This window comes from Acomys minous (assembly GCF_964271855.1).
Source record: "Acomys minous genome assembly, chromosome: 9".
Taxonomy (NCBI): domain Eukaryota; kingdom Metazoa; phylum Chordata; class Mammalia; order Rodentia; family Muridae; genus Acomys; species Acomys minous.
The window spans coordinates 107,905,254-107,920,007 of record NC_140490.1 but is presented as its reverse complement, the minus strand read 5'-3'; the positions used below and the strand labels follow the sequence as shown (position 1 = coordinate 107,920,007).

General features: G+C 34.0%; 1 protein-coding gene across 27 annotated transcripts in view; it reads right to left on the bottom strand.

Annotated features, from left to right (window-relative positions):
- PPFIA2 (PTPRF interacting protein alpha 2) overlaps nt 1-14,754 on the bottom strand; it is a 438,359-nt gene that overhangs the window by 38,432 nt on the left and 385,173 nt on the right. For all 27 annotated transcript variants that reach the window (XM_084794262.1, XM_084794271.1, XM_084794252.1 and 24 more), the window contains one exon: nt 10,651-10,744. In XM_084794262.1, the coding sequence (XP_084650388.1) occupies nt 10,651-10,744 (94 nt within the window). The remainder of the gene's footprint in view (nt 1-10,650; nt 10,745-14,754) is intronic.

Sequence of the window (14,754 nt, the reverse complement as noted above, 5' to 3'; positions counted from 1 at the left end):
CATTTTATACACTTTTTTTTTTACTGGATTTCTTACCAACACACTTGTGTGCTGATTCATGAACTTTGAAGACATAAGGCAATTTCTGAGCTTTCCAGGAAAACTGCTCAGTACATCTGGGATGAACTGTGACCGTGAAGAAAAGAATCTCCCTTACCCTCACTGCTTTTAAGGCACCATTTTCAGTGACACAAGTTGAGTAGGTGTGTCGCTGTGAAGCATTAATAGTTCTAACATCTTCATTTGTCCTGATTTTTAACTTATGCATTGTACAACAATGTAAATACATTTGAAATATACTATATAATAGAAATTATGAAACTCAACGTCAACCCCAAATTTCAAAGTGCACCTCATAGTTCTAAGACTTTATCTTATCAGTATGTTCGAATTGTTTGACTTCTCATCACTGTCGTACATATTCTTCTCTTCATTAGTTAATGAATTCTGAGTTGTTATCTCACTTCAGAATATTTAGCATATCAGCTCAGAAATGTGTTATTCAAAGAATAAAAATATATAGATGAAAATGACAAATGACTCAGAGATTGTGTGATAACTGTTTAATTAGGAGGTAATATATTTTAGTAGAGAAGTTCCTCTTCTATTGGAAGGTGTTTATTTTTATTTGTAAAACTCATTTCTTACATTACATTGTAAGCATTATTATTTTAATATCTACCCTAGTGTGTCAGAGTTATCATGATAGGAATACAAATTTTGTTAACAACAGGCTTCCTTCAATTAAAGGCTATTGACTGTAACAGTCAAAGATGATTTCATTGATTCATAACAAAATGAATTATATTACTAATGGAAAAAGCAAATCCAATTATGGACATGTTTTTTGAAACTTCAGTTTACATTCAGTCTCCAAAATTACCACATGGTGTGTGTGTGTGTGTGTGTGTGTGTGTGTGTGTGTGTGTGTGTGATTTTAAGGGGTGCAGCTTAACCTTTTCAGTCATTCTATTTGAGTCTACACAATCTGCTACAAAATCAGGACCTCTGGTTTAAAAAAGGTCAAATTTAGATTTAAATATTCAGATGAGAAGCAGCTCACTTAAAACATCTCTTATTTCTGAGGCTCAAGTTGGTGAGTCACAAATTATTTAAATCCTTTATCAACAGCAAATTCAGAAATGAGTGGGTAGTTGGAACATATGTGTGCAATAAAGATTGCACTTGAGATTGATTCACACATGCACCTAAATTTATTGAGGGTTCTTTTTTAGTGAGCATTAATATTTTATTATTTTAGACTTGGAAACTTTAGATTTTTTTTGCTTGTTAAAGACACAGATGAAAGAAGATTTGGAAGAATTAATCATGAAGTAGCCTCGGAAATTGGTAGAAATTATCTAGGATAACTAGAGTAGCTATTCGATTTTCCAATATCTAGTAGATATGAAAGTAGGTAACAGCCTAGATTTCTAGTGATATTTTCTCTATCTCTTTCTGTCCTTTTTTTTTTTGGCTCATTGTAAGCTAATGCAGGTTGAATTACTGGAAGAGAATGAACTCACCAATAAGAACGGCAGAAAGTGGAAAGACTATCAGTGAGAAAAACGAGTATCCAAGTAGACAGTGTGGCTCCCAAAATGAATCAGGTACATTTTCCCTAGTGAGACTTTCTCCAGAAACTCAGAAAGTCCTAACTACATAGTAGAAAATGCAAACGCATTCATGGCTGTGGACATAACTTAAAGAGATTACCAAATTAAAGTACAGTAAGAAATTTAAGGGGTTTTTGTTTTCAGTTTACTGAAATTATGGACATGAAATATTGGCTGAAGAATGGGTAAGAGAAGAAATAAAAGGGGTAGTGACTATGGAAAGATTGACATTTTAAAAATATCACTGCATTAAAGTGGAAAAGAAACACTAGAGTTGGAAATCAAAGACATGTTCAAATAGGTGAATTCATTAGAATATTTATCATCGAGTGTCGAGTGATCCTGATAAATGAAAAATGATCTAGAAGTTATAGGTATGGCTTATACCTACTTGAACACTACTTCAAGTAACTTCTGTTTGCTAATAATGATTTCAATTAAGTAAAATTATTGAGGGACCTTTTAAAAGGCTATGAAATCTTTACTTCTATAAAAATGTAGCCACTTCTTTGCAAGCAAACTTAATGTAGTCCATTCACAAATTAAAGTTTAGAATATGTAGAAATTTAAGAATATATTATTGTATGCTTGTACATTTAAATGTGCACATGGCGCATACATTTTAAGTGAGAAGCCTTTAATAGAAAACTATATTTTCATAAAATGATAGAAGGTTGGTGCATCAACTATGAAGAGAATTTTGCTTCATGATGCCATGGAGAGATTATAGCTCATCAAAGACTTTAAGAAGTTTAGATACTGGGGAAGAACTTGAAGGAGTAGAGGGAGCAGAAACCATCATCAGGATATATTTTGTAAAAAAAAATTCTATTTTTAATAAAAGGACAAAAGAAAAATAATAAAAAGGAACATACTTATTATTGCATAGCTGTTTCCTTCATAGTGAATGTATCTTCTAGATAAAGCAGGAGAACTCAGACTTGGGAAGTACACAGAATGATAAGGCTCTAGCTCATACACCTTACACACTTCTGGTAAAACTATCTACAATAGTGGTTCTCAACCTGGGAGTTGTGACCAAGACCCTTGAAAGGGAAAATTTAAGGCCAATGGAAACCAGATATATTTATATTACGAATCACGATAGTATTGGAATTACAGTTGTGATGTCACAATGAAAATAAATTATGATTGAGGATTAGTACAATGTGAAGATGTGTATTAAAGGGTCACATCATTAGAGATATTGAGAATCGCTGGTCTAAAAGCTTCATGGGGGAACAACTTCTGGTATCAAGTTTTCAAGAGTGCCGACTTGTGTTGAGTTAGACTTTTTAGTGATTGCAGCTACCTTTGAGTCACCATTGCTTCTGTAAGTAACCCAAAAACTTTACGAGCTCACCAAACTTGAAATAGATGGACTTTTTTTGTTGTTTTGTTTTGTTCCCAATGCTGTTTACAGGGTGAATAAATGCTTATCTGAGTCTCCCAAGGAAAGATCATACAAAAGCAAAGCTAATATATAATCCTTTATTTGTGATAACAAATATAGAGATTTATCCTACGATAAGGCCAGCACTGCAGTTAAATATAATATAATTAGTGAAATTTCTTCACTTACTAAAGGAGAGCAATTATAATTTATTAATAAATTTCAGAGAAATAAGTTTTAGAGAAATAAATATTTTTGTTGGTTCATTCATATGTTTAAATTACTACATGACTTGTATTCTGGTGAATTTAAATATTCTATCAAACAACAGAATAGCATATGTGTACTACATTTATGTATGTGTGGTAACAAAAAGCATTGTTTTTATAAACAAATGCTGTTCTTGGTTTGAGTCTGCCATTTTACTCCAAGTGGTACCTGGACAGCTATGCTTTCCTTTTACTAATACTTCTTGGGAGATGATGATAGTATAATTATATCATCTGCCCTTCAGTTTTCCCTCTCCAGACTCCATCTTGGTCCAGTTTGAATTTTAAAAAAATGTTTCTACATTTATATATAAATACATTTATATATTTATGTGAATTTATAAATACATGAATATAACCTGCTCAGTCTGTTTGATGGCCTGTCTTTATCCTTCTGTCTGCTAATGTGTATATGTTTTCAGGACTTACTATTAGGTGTTGGATAACCAGCTGCTGTGTTCTTCTCTGAGTAAGACCGTTTCCCCTGCTCTGGTCTTATTAGATACCTACAGTTTTTGTCCATCATTGAGGCCTTATATGTTTTTTTCTGACCACACTAACATCTTTACTGCTTTCATCCTTGTTCAGGTAATATACTGGAAACTAATTTTGAGGGGACTTCCATGATGTAGTTTCTGGCCTTCCTAGGAGACTTTGTGTGGTGAAGAAGAACAGTTACTAAGTCAAAGATGCCATGTGACACACGTAAAATAAATAGAATAATTCCTAGCCTCGCAAATTTTCACTATTCACTGTGGTTATTGGATAGTTGATACACATAAAACAGATACACTCATGATTATGACAGGACTACGAGGAGTGAAATCAAGCACAAGCAATGTACACAAAGCAGCACAAGAAACCATAAGCAAAACATTATTGATGGCAAGCGCCTCGAAACCTCGAAGCATAAGCTGAGAAGCAGAGAGCAATAAGGCTACTGAGGTAATAGAAACCTGGTAATGTGAGGATATTCAGACTACGTGAAGGCATTGAAGGAACGACTGAGGGATTTTAAGCATTCAGAGATATGGCTTAGATACATTTCTTTAGCTGAAATGTGAAGGATTGCAGGAAGGCAGTCTGAAACAAGAGAGCCTGCTATAGTATCAGATCCTCAGCCATAAAGAAGCGAAAGAAAAAAGTTGCAAATGGCAAGATTTACAATAATATTTGAAATGCAGTGGAGAAAGGAAGGCTGTGAAGAAAACCAAAGCCTAGGACTTGGGTTTTGTTAGCTGACTGGAAATTAACGTCTGTGTTTCGACTTGATCTGAAGATTTCCTCTTTATCCAGGCCAGCTCCCAATCATGAACTCAGAGGTGTATTGTAAACAGATAGAGAATATGCAGCTCAGCTGGATAAAAAAGAATCCAAATGTTCATTTGGGTTTAGTTCATCTCTGAATCAAACTCCAGAATCTTAGGATAAGTACAATCTAAAGAACATGTAGTTTAATCTCTCAAGGAAGAGTGGATTCACCTATTAAAATCCTACCAAATGTACATGTGTGATTGGTCTTGGCTGAATATAATCTCAGGCCACAGTCTCTTTCAGGTGGCAGCACTTTCCTCTCAGATATGTTATTACCAATAACTCTATCTTAGAGTTGGCACAACTTTCTCTGCTTGATAATTTATGCCTTTGGCTCAAGTTCTTATCAGAACAGACCAAGACATATTTGGTTCGCAAGCTTTTGACAGCACCTGGGTTCGCATTCTACCCAACCAATATATCCCAAATCCTTCTTACCAGAACCTGAAAACATGTCTCGATGTCTTCCAACTCTTTTTTGATGATGTTCCTCTGTATATATACAATATTAATTTCAAATATGTTTCCCAGAACGTAACACAAGGTCCACTTACAATTTGGTTAGCACATAGAATTTTGACTCTTCACCATTTTTTGTTGAACCTAAACATTTTTATTAGGCATTGTTCATTTGCGTATCTTGTAGAAATAATTCTCACTACACCTGAGGAACTGAAAATATGTATGCATATACACACATTTATAATAGTCCTGCAGTTGGTATCAGAACTGTATAAATATCTCTATTGAGATATATACATTTTGGGTAAAGCTACAAAGGAGATTACTGAGGCACTTTACCCAAGATTTTAGGTGCACCTCTATTGCAGAGTTTGACAAAAATCTGACCTTATCTAAGTCACTTATAGTTGCATGTAATTTCCATTTTGTTCAGTGATTATCAAACCATTTGTTTAGCTCCTTTAGTCAGAAAGGTCATTGGTCTTAGTCTTGAAGAATACGTTTTAAAGATCAATAGGTGGCTTTTAGGCTGGGCCACTTTTACTGTTTCTGTCAAAGACCTGTGACTTGGATAAATGTTCACAGAACCAGAAGAACTTAAGTGCAGTCATTTGTCCCCATGTCTGTCTCCTAACAGACTTGTAAAATGGAAATGTCTGTAATCTGCAGGACAGACACTGGGCTGCAGCAGCACTAAATGAATGAAGCGTTACGATTTGCCAAATTTATCCTGGTGTCATTTAGCTCAGGGCTTCCTTAGTCAAGATAACAATAGGATTTTTAGACAAATAAATAATAGTTTATATAGAAAATAAAGTTATTTCTGAAAATTTCAAGCCATTGAATTATTCCATCCTATTTTACCTTTTCATGGTCAAAATATTTCTTAAAATAAAAAAAATGTGTGTAGCTAATATGTCTTCAATTGTGCCTATCCTATAATATACTGTTACTCTACTAATGGATCAAAATAGCTCTCTCTTGTCTAATCCCTTTCCTTTCTTCAAATAGATCAGCTATAGCTAAATATGCATAAAACAAGACACTACAGTTTTCCTTAGCTTTAGTTTTCATGAAAGAACAATGCATGATTTCTCACTGTTAGTCTTGGCCTTGTATTATTTATGCTTTTATATTGTTATAGTTATTGTGCTTTTAAATTGTTCTTGGCTGGAGCACAACAGACAGCCCAAGCACAAAGCCACCCTCTGGTTTCTGAGTAGGGAAGTGAGACATAGTTTCCCAGAGAAATATTAAGTTTAGGTTCTAAAATAGCTCGATTATAATAGATCATTTGAGTTAGCTGCCACCAGCAGACCAGTAGTTACTGAGTGAACCCTAGACTACAACATACTGACTTAAGTGCAAATCTTTGCTCTGCTTAATTTTCCTGAGTTTCAAGATTTGCATGGAGTGAACAAGAATGAATGTGGTTTTGAAAGCTCATTGCTGGGGCTGGAGAGACGACTCAGAGGTTAAGAGGATGGTCTGCTTTTCCAATGGTCCTAAGTTTAATTCCCAGCAACCACATGGTGGGGTCACAACCATCTATAATGAGATCTGGTGCCCTCTTCTGATGTGCAGGCACACAGGTGGGCAGAAGTAAATCTTTTAAAGAACTTGTAAGAAAAGCACATTCCCAAGATATGATATCTTATTTTCTATCTGGAAGTTCTCTGGCTCTGATGTCTCAGGATTCTGTGAAGGGTTCGGTATCTAACAAGTTGTTTCCTTCAAGCTCTACGGGACTAAAGTCCTATATAGAAAATGGACTTGTATGATGGGAGCACAGATGTTTACCTTCGCTGTACCACTTAGAAAGAAGAACATGTTTATATCTTTGAACACCAAGTTCTTGACTACAACTCATTTATCAGTTAAAATTGGCACACAGTCACTTGTTAAATATTTATTGAAGGAAAAATGTTGAGTTTTGTGGTACCTTAGAGTGTGAATAATTTAAATGACATTTACTTTGCTTAGAGATATGCTCACTCTGAATCTTTCAAATGCCAAAGATTAAAAGTGAAGCATCTCTAAACATAATAAAAATTATGCAGGGAGATAGAGCCTCGGGACAGTGCTGAGAATAAATTAGCTCAATCTATAGAGCTTCACTTTGAGCTCTTTGAAGTTCTGATATAAAGATTCACTGGTGGAGATTAAGCTTGACTGCCTTGCTTCAAGGATAATGTTCCTTCTCTGGAGGGATGCTGTTGGTAGCTGAACTGGAGTGTTAATTTCATTTTAATGATGTTGAAAAATTGATTCAAATACAAAATCAATGTTCATTTAGTAGTGCTATTTGTTCAGCAGGATGTAGAAAATTAAACTATGTAATAACATATTATTGATGTTATAACTAAAGAATGAAATGATAAATTACTCTTAGCAAATTCATTTAATATTCTTCAATTATACATGAATATATGGGAGATTTTTTAGCATATCTATATCTTTCACTAGAAATTTGATACAATATTTAGGACCTGGAGGAAAATATAACCATAAAATTTTACTAAAAGTTTAAACATTAATGTTTTTGGAGATAAGTGGTTGTGGAGTGGCATTTCTGTTGGTTTTCACAAGTGCCCTACTTGCTTGTGGTTGTCTTCAGGGTTAGACAGTTTTGATTATTCAAGAAGACATCTTTATCTTTACGCTTGATAATAATGTGTTTCTTTGGATCAAAGAAGACACCAAAAATGTAAACTCATTTTGCTCATATGTTATTTTCTAGTTGAATTGTCTAGTTTGACAACTTGACAGAATAAAAACATAAAGAAAAGTGAAATACACATATAATTCACAATGGCTAGGATATAGGTCATTGGTAGAGTGCTTCTCTAGCACACTCATGGTCCTCTGGCATCACAATAAATAACAAAGCTTGATGGCACTAAGAACAACCATTGAGACAGGTCTCTGGGTATACATGGGAGGGGGCTTCTAGCGTAAGTTAGCTGAAGTGGGAATACTCACCCTAAATGTTGAGAGTGCTATTCCCAGGACTAGGTTCCTTTACTGTCTTTCTTTTTTGTTGTTGCTGCTTTGTTTTTGTTGTTGTTGTTGTTGTTGTTGTTGTTTGTTGGTTTTGTTTTGTTTTTCTTTTCTTTCTTTCTTTTTTATTTTTTGAGACAAGGTTTCTCTGTTTAGCCTTGTCTGTCCTAGGCTTGCTTTGCAGACCAGGCTGGGCTCAAACTCATAGAAATCCACCTGACTCTGTCTCCCCAAGCATTGGTATTATGGGCTAGGCCTATGCTACCATACATGGCTTCGGTTCCTCTTCCAAATAAAGAGAACAAAACAAGTTGAGCATCAGTATTGATCACTTTTTATTTCCTAACTGTAAACACGATGTGATCAGCTTTCTCTTGCTCCTATTCCCCATCATTAGGAACTGTATTCCCTGAAACTGTGAGCCAAAATTAAACTTTTCCTTCTTTAAATGACTTTTGTTAGGTATTTTGTGACAGCAGTGAGGAAAAAAAAAAACATAAGACAGAACCCTAAAAAAGCCAAATCTAGACTTTACATAAAATTTGGGCAAATTGAACCTTATTCAGAAATTGAGGGGTTTCTGGATTTTTCCCTAACTTGTTATTTTGCTAATTATGCTAATTACATTATTCTGTGCATTTGTGTTTAATGTCTGCATGGTTAGAATTAACTTTTAAACTACTTCAAATAAATAGCCTCAAGTTTCAAAAACTGGACGGATGACTAAAAAATTGACATGAGCACTTATTGATCAAGATTAGAGACACAAAGGTGAGATGCAAAATTCTTATTTCTAATTTCTCTCAATGTAAATTTTAGAAAAGAGATGTTCATTTCCATTGAATAGAAAAATGCGCCTATAATAGAGTGAACTAAGAGAGGATGATGGGTAATATCTCAGCATCACAGCACATGCAGCATGAGCTCACATGACAAACATCACAAGAGCCTAAATTCTGTCTCAACCCTTAAACACTAAGAGAATGAAAGCAAGAACGAAGTGAAAAACTAAAAATTTGGATGAGAACCACCAACACTATTGATACGAAATCGTCAAAAAAGAAATTTTCGGCTTGAGAACAAGACACCAAAATCTATTAAGAATAACAAATTGAAAATGGTATAAATTGAAGGTAATTGAGACACACCTAAACATCACTTTTTGCTAATATTGCGACAGAAATAACAGTTTCATGCAATTGCTGAGTAAATGTAAGCATTTAACCCCATGCAGTCTTAGTGCACTGGATGCATTGTACTGGGTTCTTGTTGTGGAATAGTCAATACAAAGGGAAATGATTTTGTATATTCTTTTAATTAACTATGCCCTTTGGGCAGACTTTTTTATTTTTAACCATCTTTCTCTTATATTTGTAATAAACTAAACAGAATATAAACAAAACATAGAATATTGATTCATTGAAAAATATTCTTTATGGATATCTATGAAATTAATGACTCCATCTTTAGTAGGATTATACAAATAAAGATATTTGATGCAGGCTATAACAAACACTGATATGTATCCATAAGTTATGATTAGTATTTCACAATTGAGCACTGAATTCTATTCAAGATATAACATTCTCAAAATATTTTTCCTAGGTGGCATTTCTATTGGGTCTGGATAAATAGTTACAGTAAATTATTGCCAACTAATAAGTAGCTGCTAATTAACTCTTCTACAATATGTATATTTGTGTTTCCTTTTATTGGTAAATATCTGCAACACAAATAAAGTGAGAAAATGTGAACTAACTTGAAAAGCCACTGCTCTGTAACAGTAGAAATCTATCAGAAATTGTTATTGAGAGCAATGACTATTCTTTAATGGCATGATGCAGACACATAAAAACATTAAAACAATGTAATAAATACTTTGGAGAGCAAAGATGGAGCAATTCACAAAGAGGCTTGGGAATAAAGTGAAATAATAATGCTTTTAAACACTCTGCATTTGGGGTGATGATTTTTTTGTCACTGAAAATGTTACTATGCAGCTAAAAATATGTTATTCATGGAATCCCTTTTTAACAGCTGCTGAAACTCAAAAATTTCCAATTTTACAAGCAATTTAAATGTTCCATATTACGTGTGAGTGGAAAGATACACTATCAGTTTCCTGGCAGGTGCCAAACAATCTGTTCCCACCTAAAATAAGCTTATATTCAGTCAGTGAAATATTTTTCCTCTTAAATCGTCCTTATGAAGACTAGACAAATAACTGTTATGAGAGGAAACTTAGAATATCATTCTCATTTTGCCATCCCAAATTAGAACTTCATTTGACTTCAATTATGTATTATATTGTTGTCAATACTCCATCTAAATATGCTATATGCAACTAAGTTTTGAAGTCATTGCTTTGGTCACTAGTTAAAATTATGTAGTTCACTGTATGGGAGAATTTGTACTCATTTGAAGTTTCATTATCACTGTGGCACATGAGCACTGAGTTGTTTGATATAGCACCCGGGAAATTGTTGCATAGTTTCATTTCCTATGCCTTTCTTTTTAAATTCCTTGCAAAAGAAAAAAGGATAAAGCAGCATAGTAAAATGTGAGCGAAATAAGAAAGATTAATCTCCAAACTTACTTTTTCTTTAGCCTTCTGTCCTTTTCTGCTTGAGTTCCAAGCTTGCCTAAGCCCAGGGATTCCTGCGCGGCAGCTTCGGTCTCCATAAAGCCTCCTGCGAAGAAGTGACTTGAGATCAAGATAAAGCTCTTCGTCCATTCTGAAGTTTACATCTCAAAGGTTTATTGGAGCACCTACTCAAAGACATATTTTTTTTTCTTTTAGGATTGCCCTTCTATTCCTTCTACAGGGAAGGTCCAAGTTATACATACCGCATTGAGAGTGCCAATACAAACGGAAGTCCGTACCCGTGTTATTTATTTGCACAAGCATAGATGTGGAAGATTATAGATATGCGTGAACACCAACAGGCAGTTGTACAGAATTCAAAGTGCTAGGTCATTCTCTTTGAGTGTTCTAGTGAAAGGTAAGCGTGAGGACCATGAGTAGCAAGCTTGTCATATCTCGTTTACTGTGAGAAACAGTCTTCTGAGTAGAGACCTAGGTGCATGCCTTCCTTCCCAAGTTTAAAGAATTCATAGAGTCGAGCTGGCTTCTAACGTTTCTGCACGTGGGGTTCCTGAAACTCACTGTGTCCAGCCAGCTGAGTCTTAGACCCTAATCTAAGGAGCCATCATCTGTTCTGGGACAACTTTTGCTTTGATTTGTATGCCTAAACAAAATTTAGGTCTTTATTCAAAAGACCCTAGTAAGATTATATTTTTTTATCTACTATAACAAAAATTATTTGAATTAGTGTTAGTATTAGTAGAGTTAGGAATTATAATATGTATGCATAGTCTTGGTGTTTTCAAGAGTATTTCATGTGTGTCAGTTAAGGAAAGACACATTTTTAAACATAATTATTTCACTCCAAACACCTAAATGATTATTGATTAACAGATTGAAAATTATAGCTAAAAAGTGAGGGCTTAATATTGCATCCTTCTTTCTCTTTGATATTTAGTGTATGTGAAAACCACGAATTCACATTAAAATTATTCATATTTTGATGTGAATGAAGGTATACATATATTTTAAATGTAAGGGACTTAAGTTTATATTTAAACATAATTTTCAAATAATACTAATCTGATACTAATAATAAATAATAACTTCATTTTTAACAAATATCATCCTCTAGATTTAACCAACATACCAAAAAATTACAATTGAAGACGACTGTCACTCATTTCTTTTGTATATTTTCTTTTATAAAGATTGAGGACTTGACTATGATATGGTTTCTCAATTATTGCCAGAAAGAAATGGTAAATTAGTCACTACTGCTTTTCATAATTTATTTTAGCAAATAATTTGTTAAGCTGGAGATGATTAATACAGAATATTGATCTAAATTAACTTAACTCTTCACTTTCTAATATTATTACTGGGCTAGATAATTGTAAAAGTCTCCTTTAATCAAAACACATGAGTTACTGTCCAGATTTAATTCAGTGTAATGGAGATAGAAGGCCAAATGTGTTTTATTCCTTATATTCATGTGCAATTAATGCTGCAGGAAAGGCCTTTATTGCATAAGAGACTCCCTGTGGTGCTTAGTTAGAAAGCCATCCAGTGGCTAACTCAAAGCCTCCTCGGGAACATTTTTAAATCTGTACATCCATAAATTATCATTTATAATGAGATGGAAACAATAAAAATGTTCTCTTAAAAATGGAAATGAAGTGAATGATTGACTTAAAACTCATAAAATTATTGATCAGTCCATATGGCTTCAGTGTAGACTGAGGAGATCAATCTTTTGATAAGTGATGAAATGCTTCCTGTATCCAAATTGTCGGATGGATCAGGCATTTTGATTTTCAGAGTAATTAAAGAACAATTAAATTATGATTTAATTTTTTTCTGGAACTCAACTTTTTAAAATAAAACAGTCATTTTTTAAGCATTGGAACTTTTGGGAAAAAATCTATAATGAGACAGCAAATAGGTTTTGCTACTTCCTGAGTGTGGAGGAGTTCATATGACTGTAACTATAATTGACCACATTTCATATATTCTGCTTTGAAAATGAGTAGCCTCTGAGAATATAAAACATAGCTTAGATTTGTAGAAGACTGTGTATTTTTTTTAGACTTTAGATGATACCTTAGGTATCCCAATTAAATACAATTTTGTTGAAATATTCCCATTCGTTTAGTATTTTCTCATGAAATTCAACTAAAAATAAATATTTAAAAAGTATGTGTAAAGGTCAATCAAAAGAATTCTAAAGAGAAAAGGTTAAATTATAGAATCCAAGATAAGCGTATATGCTAAATAAAATGTTAATAAATTATCCCAATATTAACAAGCATTTTAAGAACATGAATGTGAGTTATGCTACAATATACTTAAGATAACCAATAATTTCTTACAGACCATGATAAATCAGCACCTTTGATACAGAAAACTCTGTTTACTGATATGTAGATTTATACTTAAAAAGAGCTTTTTATTTCCCATATTATATTTCTATGACTAAGGGAAATAGAAATCCAAGGAGGATTCAGCTGCCCGATTGAATTATGCTATTCACACAGGCCCATGGTGTCTCAGCTTTCCATGACAGATGCTTGTGTGGCTACATACCACGGATGTCAGGGAAGAGATTCTGAATACATTTATTGTCACTAACTGAAAACATGGACATCATGAGCAGTAATCCTTTGGTGCTATAGCAGGAAATTGAGCCTAGGTGATAGGGCATTGCCTATAAATATTTGCTTCTTTAACTTAGTAACCTCAGAACATACTCAGCAATCTTTATCACTCTAGCTAACACTAACAATTGATTTACATTCAGAATTTTAGATGCACCAAGATAGGAAAGATGTTTTCTTCAAGTCTGTCAAATACAAATAGCCAAAACACTAACAATGTCACATTTATATAATTCCTGATTGTGACTGTGTCAAGTTCTCCTTGATATAGGTGGTCTATTATATATATATATATATATATATATATGTATAATAATATAAATGTATATGTAAAAAATAAAAATATTTAATTAAAAAATTTTAATAATTTAATTCTAAAGAGGGATAGACAGAATGATTCTCTCTCTCTCTCTCTCTCTCTCTCTCTCTCTCTCTCTCTCTCACTCTGTCTCTGTCTCTCTCTCTCCTTTTTCTCTCTCTGTCCTTCCCCAACTCTCTCCTATATTGTTCCAGATAAAGGATGTAAAGCTCTTCACTCCTGCTCCTGTGCCCGCTTCCCACCATGGCGTTCCCGAATGAGCTTCTAAATCTGTCAGCAAGCCCCCAGTTAAACAAGTGCTCTTTGTCATGAGAGTTGCTTTGCTCATCGTGTGGCTTCGCACCAATAGAATAGGGACGTAGACAATATTCTTCAAAAAGTGCCAGTGGTGTACATCTTATATCAGCAATTTCAATTGTAAATTTTATGTGTTTTTTTTTGTGTATGAATATGCCTTTTTTCGTGATCATATACTTACCTAGAGTTTTTCCAAGAGCAGTAATTAATATTTTCATATTATTAGCCTCTGACAACAATTTTCCTAGCCAAGTGTTTAAGGCTTTATTTCTTCCTCTCAATCTTGTCTATATATCACAGAAGAAACTGTGATAGCTTTTACTTGTCCTTCATATTTTTTCCTCTCGCACTCTGTTACATAATAGGACATTTTAAATTCTTTTGGTGTATATAGGCTTCATCTCTTTTCCTTAGAAAATATTTTAAATTTACAGAATTAAGATTTTATATTCATATACACTCTAAGAGATAGCATATTCTTTTATTTCTTTTGCCTGGTACACTTGGATGTGTGTGTGTGTGTGTGTGTGTGTGTGTGTGTGTGTGTGTGTGTGTGTGTGTGTGTGTTTGTGTGTCTGTCTGTCTGTCTGTCTGTGTGTGTCTGTGTGTCTGTGTGCATGTGCTTCTGGGTCTCTTCCTTAATCATTCTCCACCTTATCTTTTTGTTGTGTGGCAGTCAATGAACCTAGTTTACTGATGTAGTCAGGAGGACTGGCAAGGAAGCTCCTAGGATCCATCTCTTTTTGACTCTTCCAGCACTGGAGTTACAGACATTTGCTGCCACACTGACTTTCACATGTGCTCAGGGGAATATGGATTGAGGTCCTCATGACTTTGTGTTTG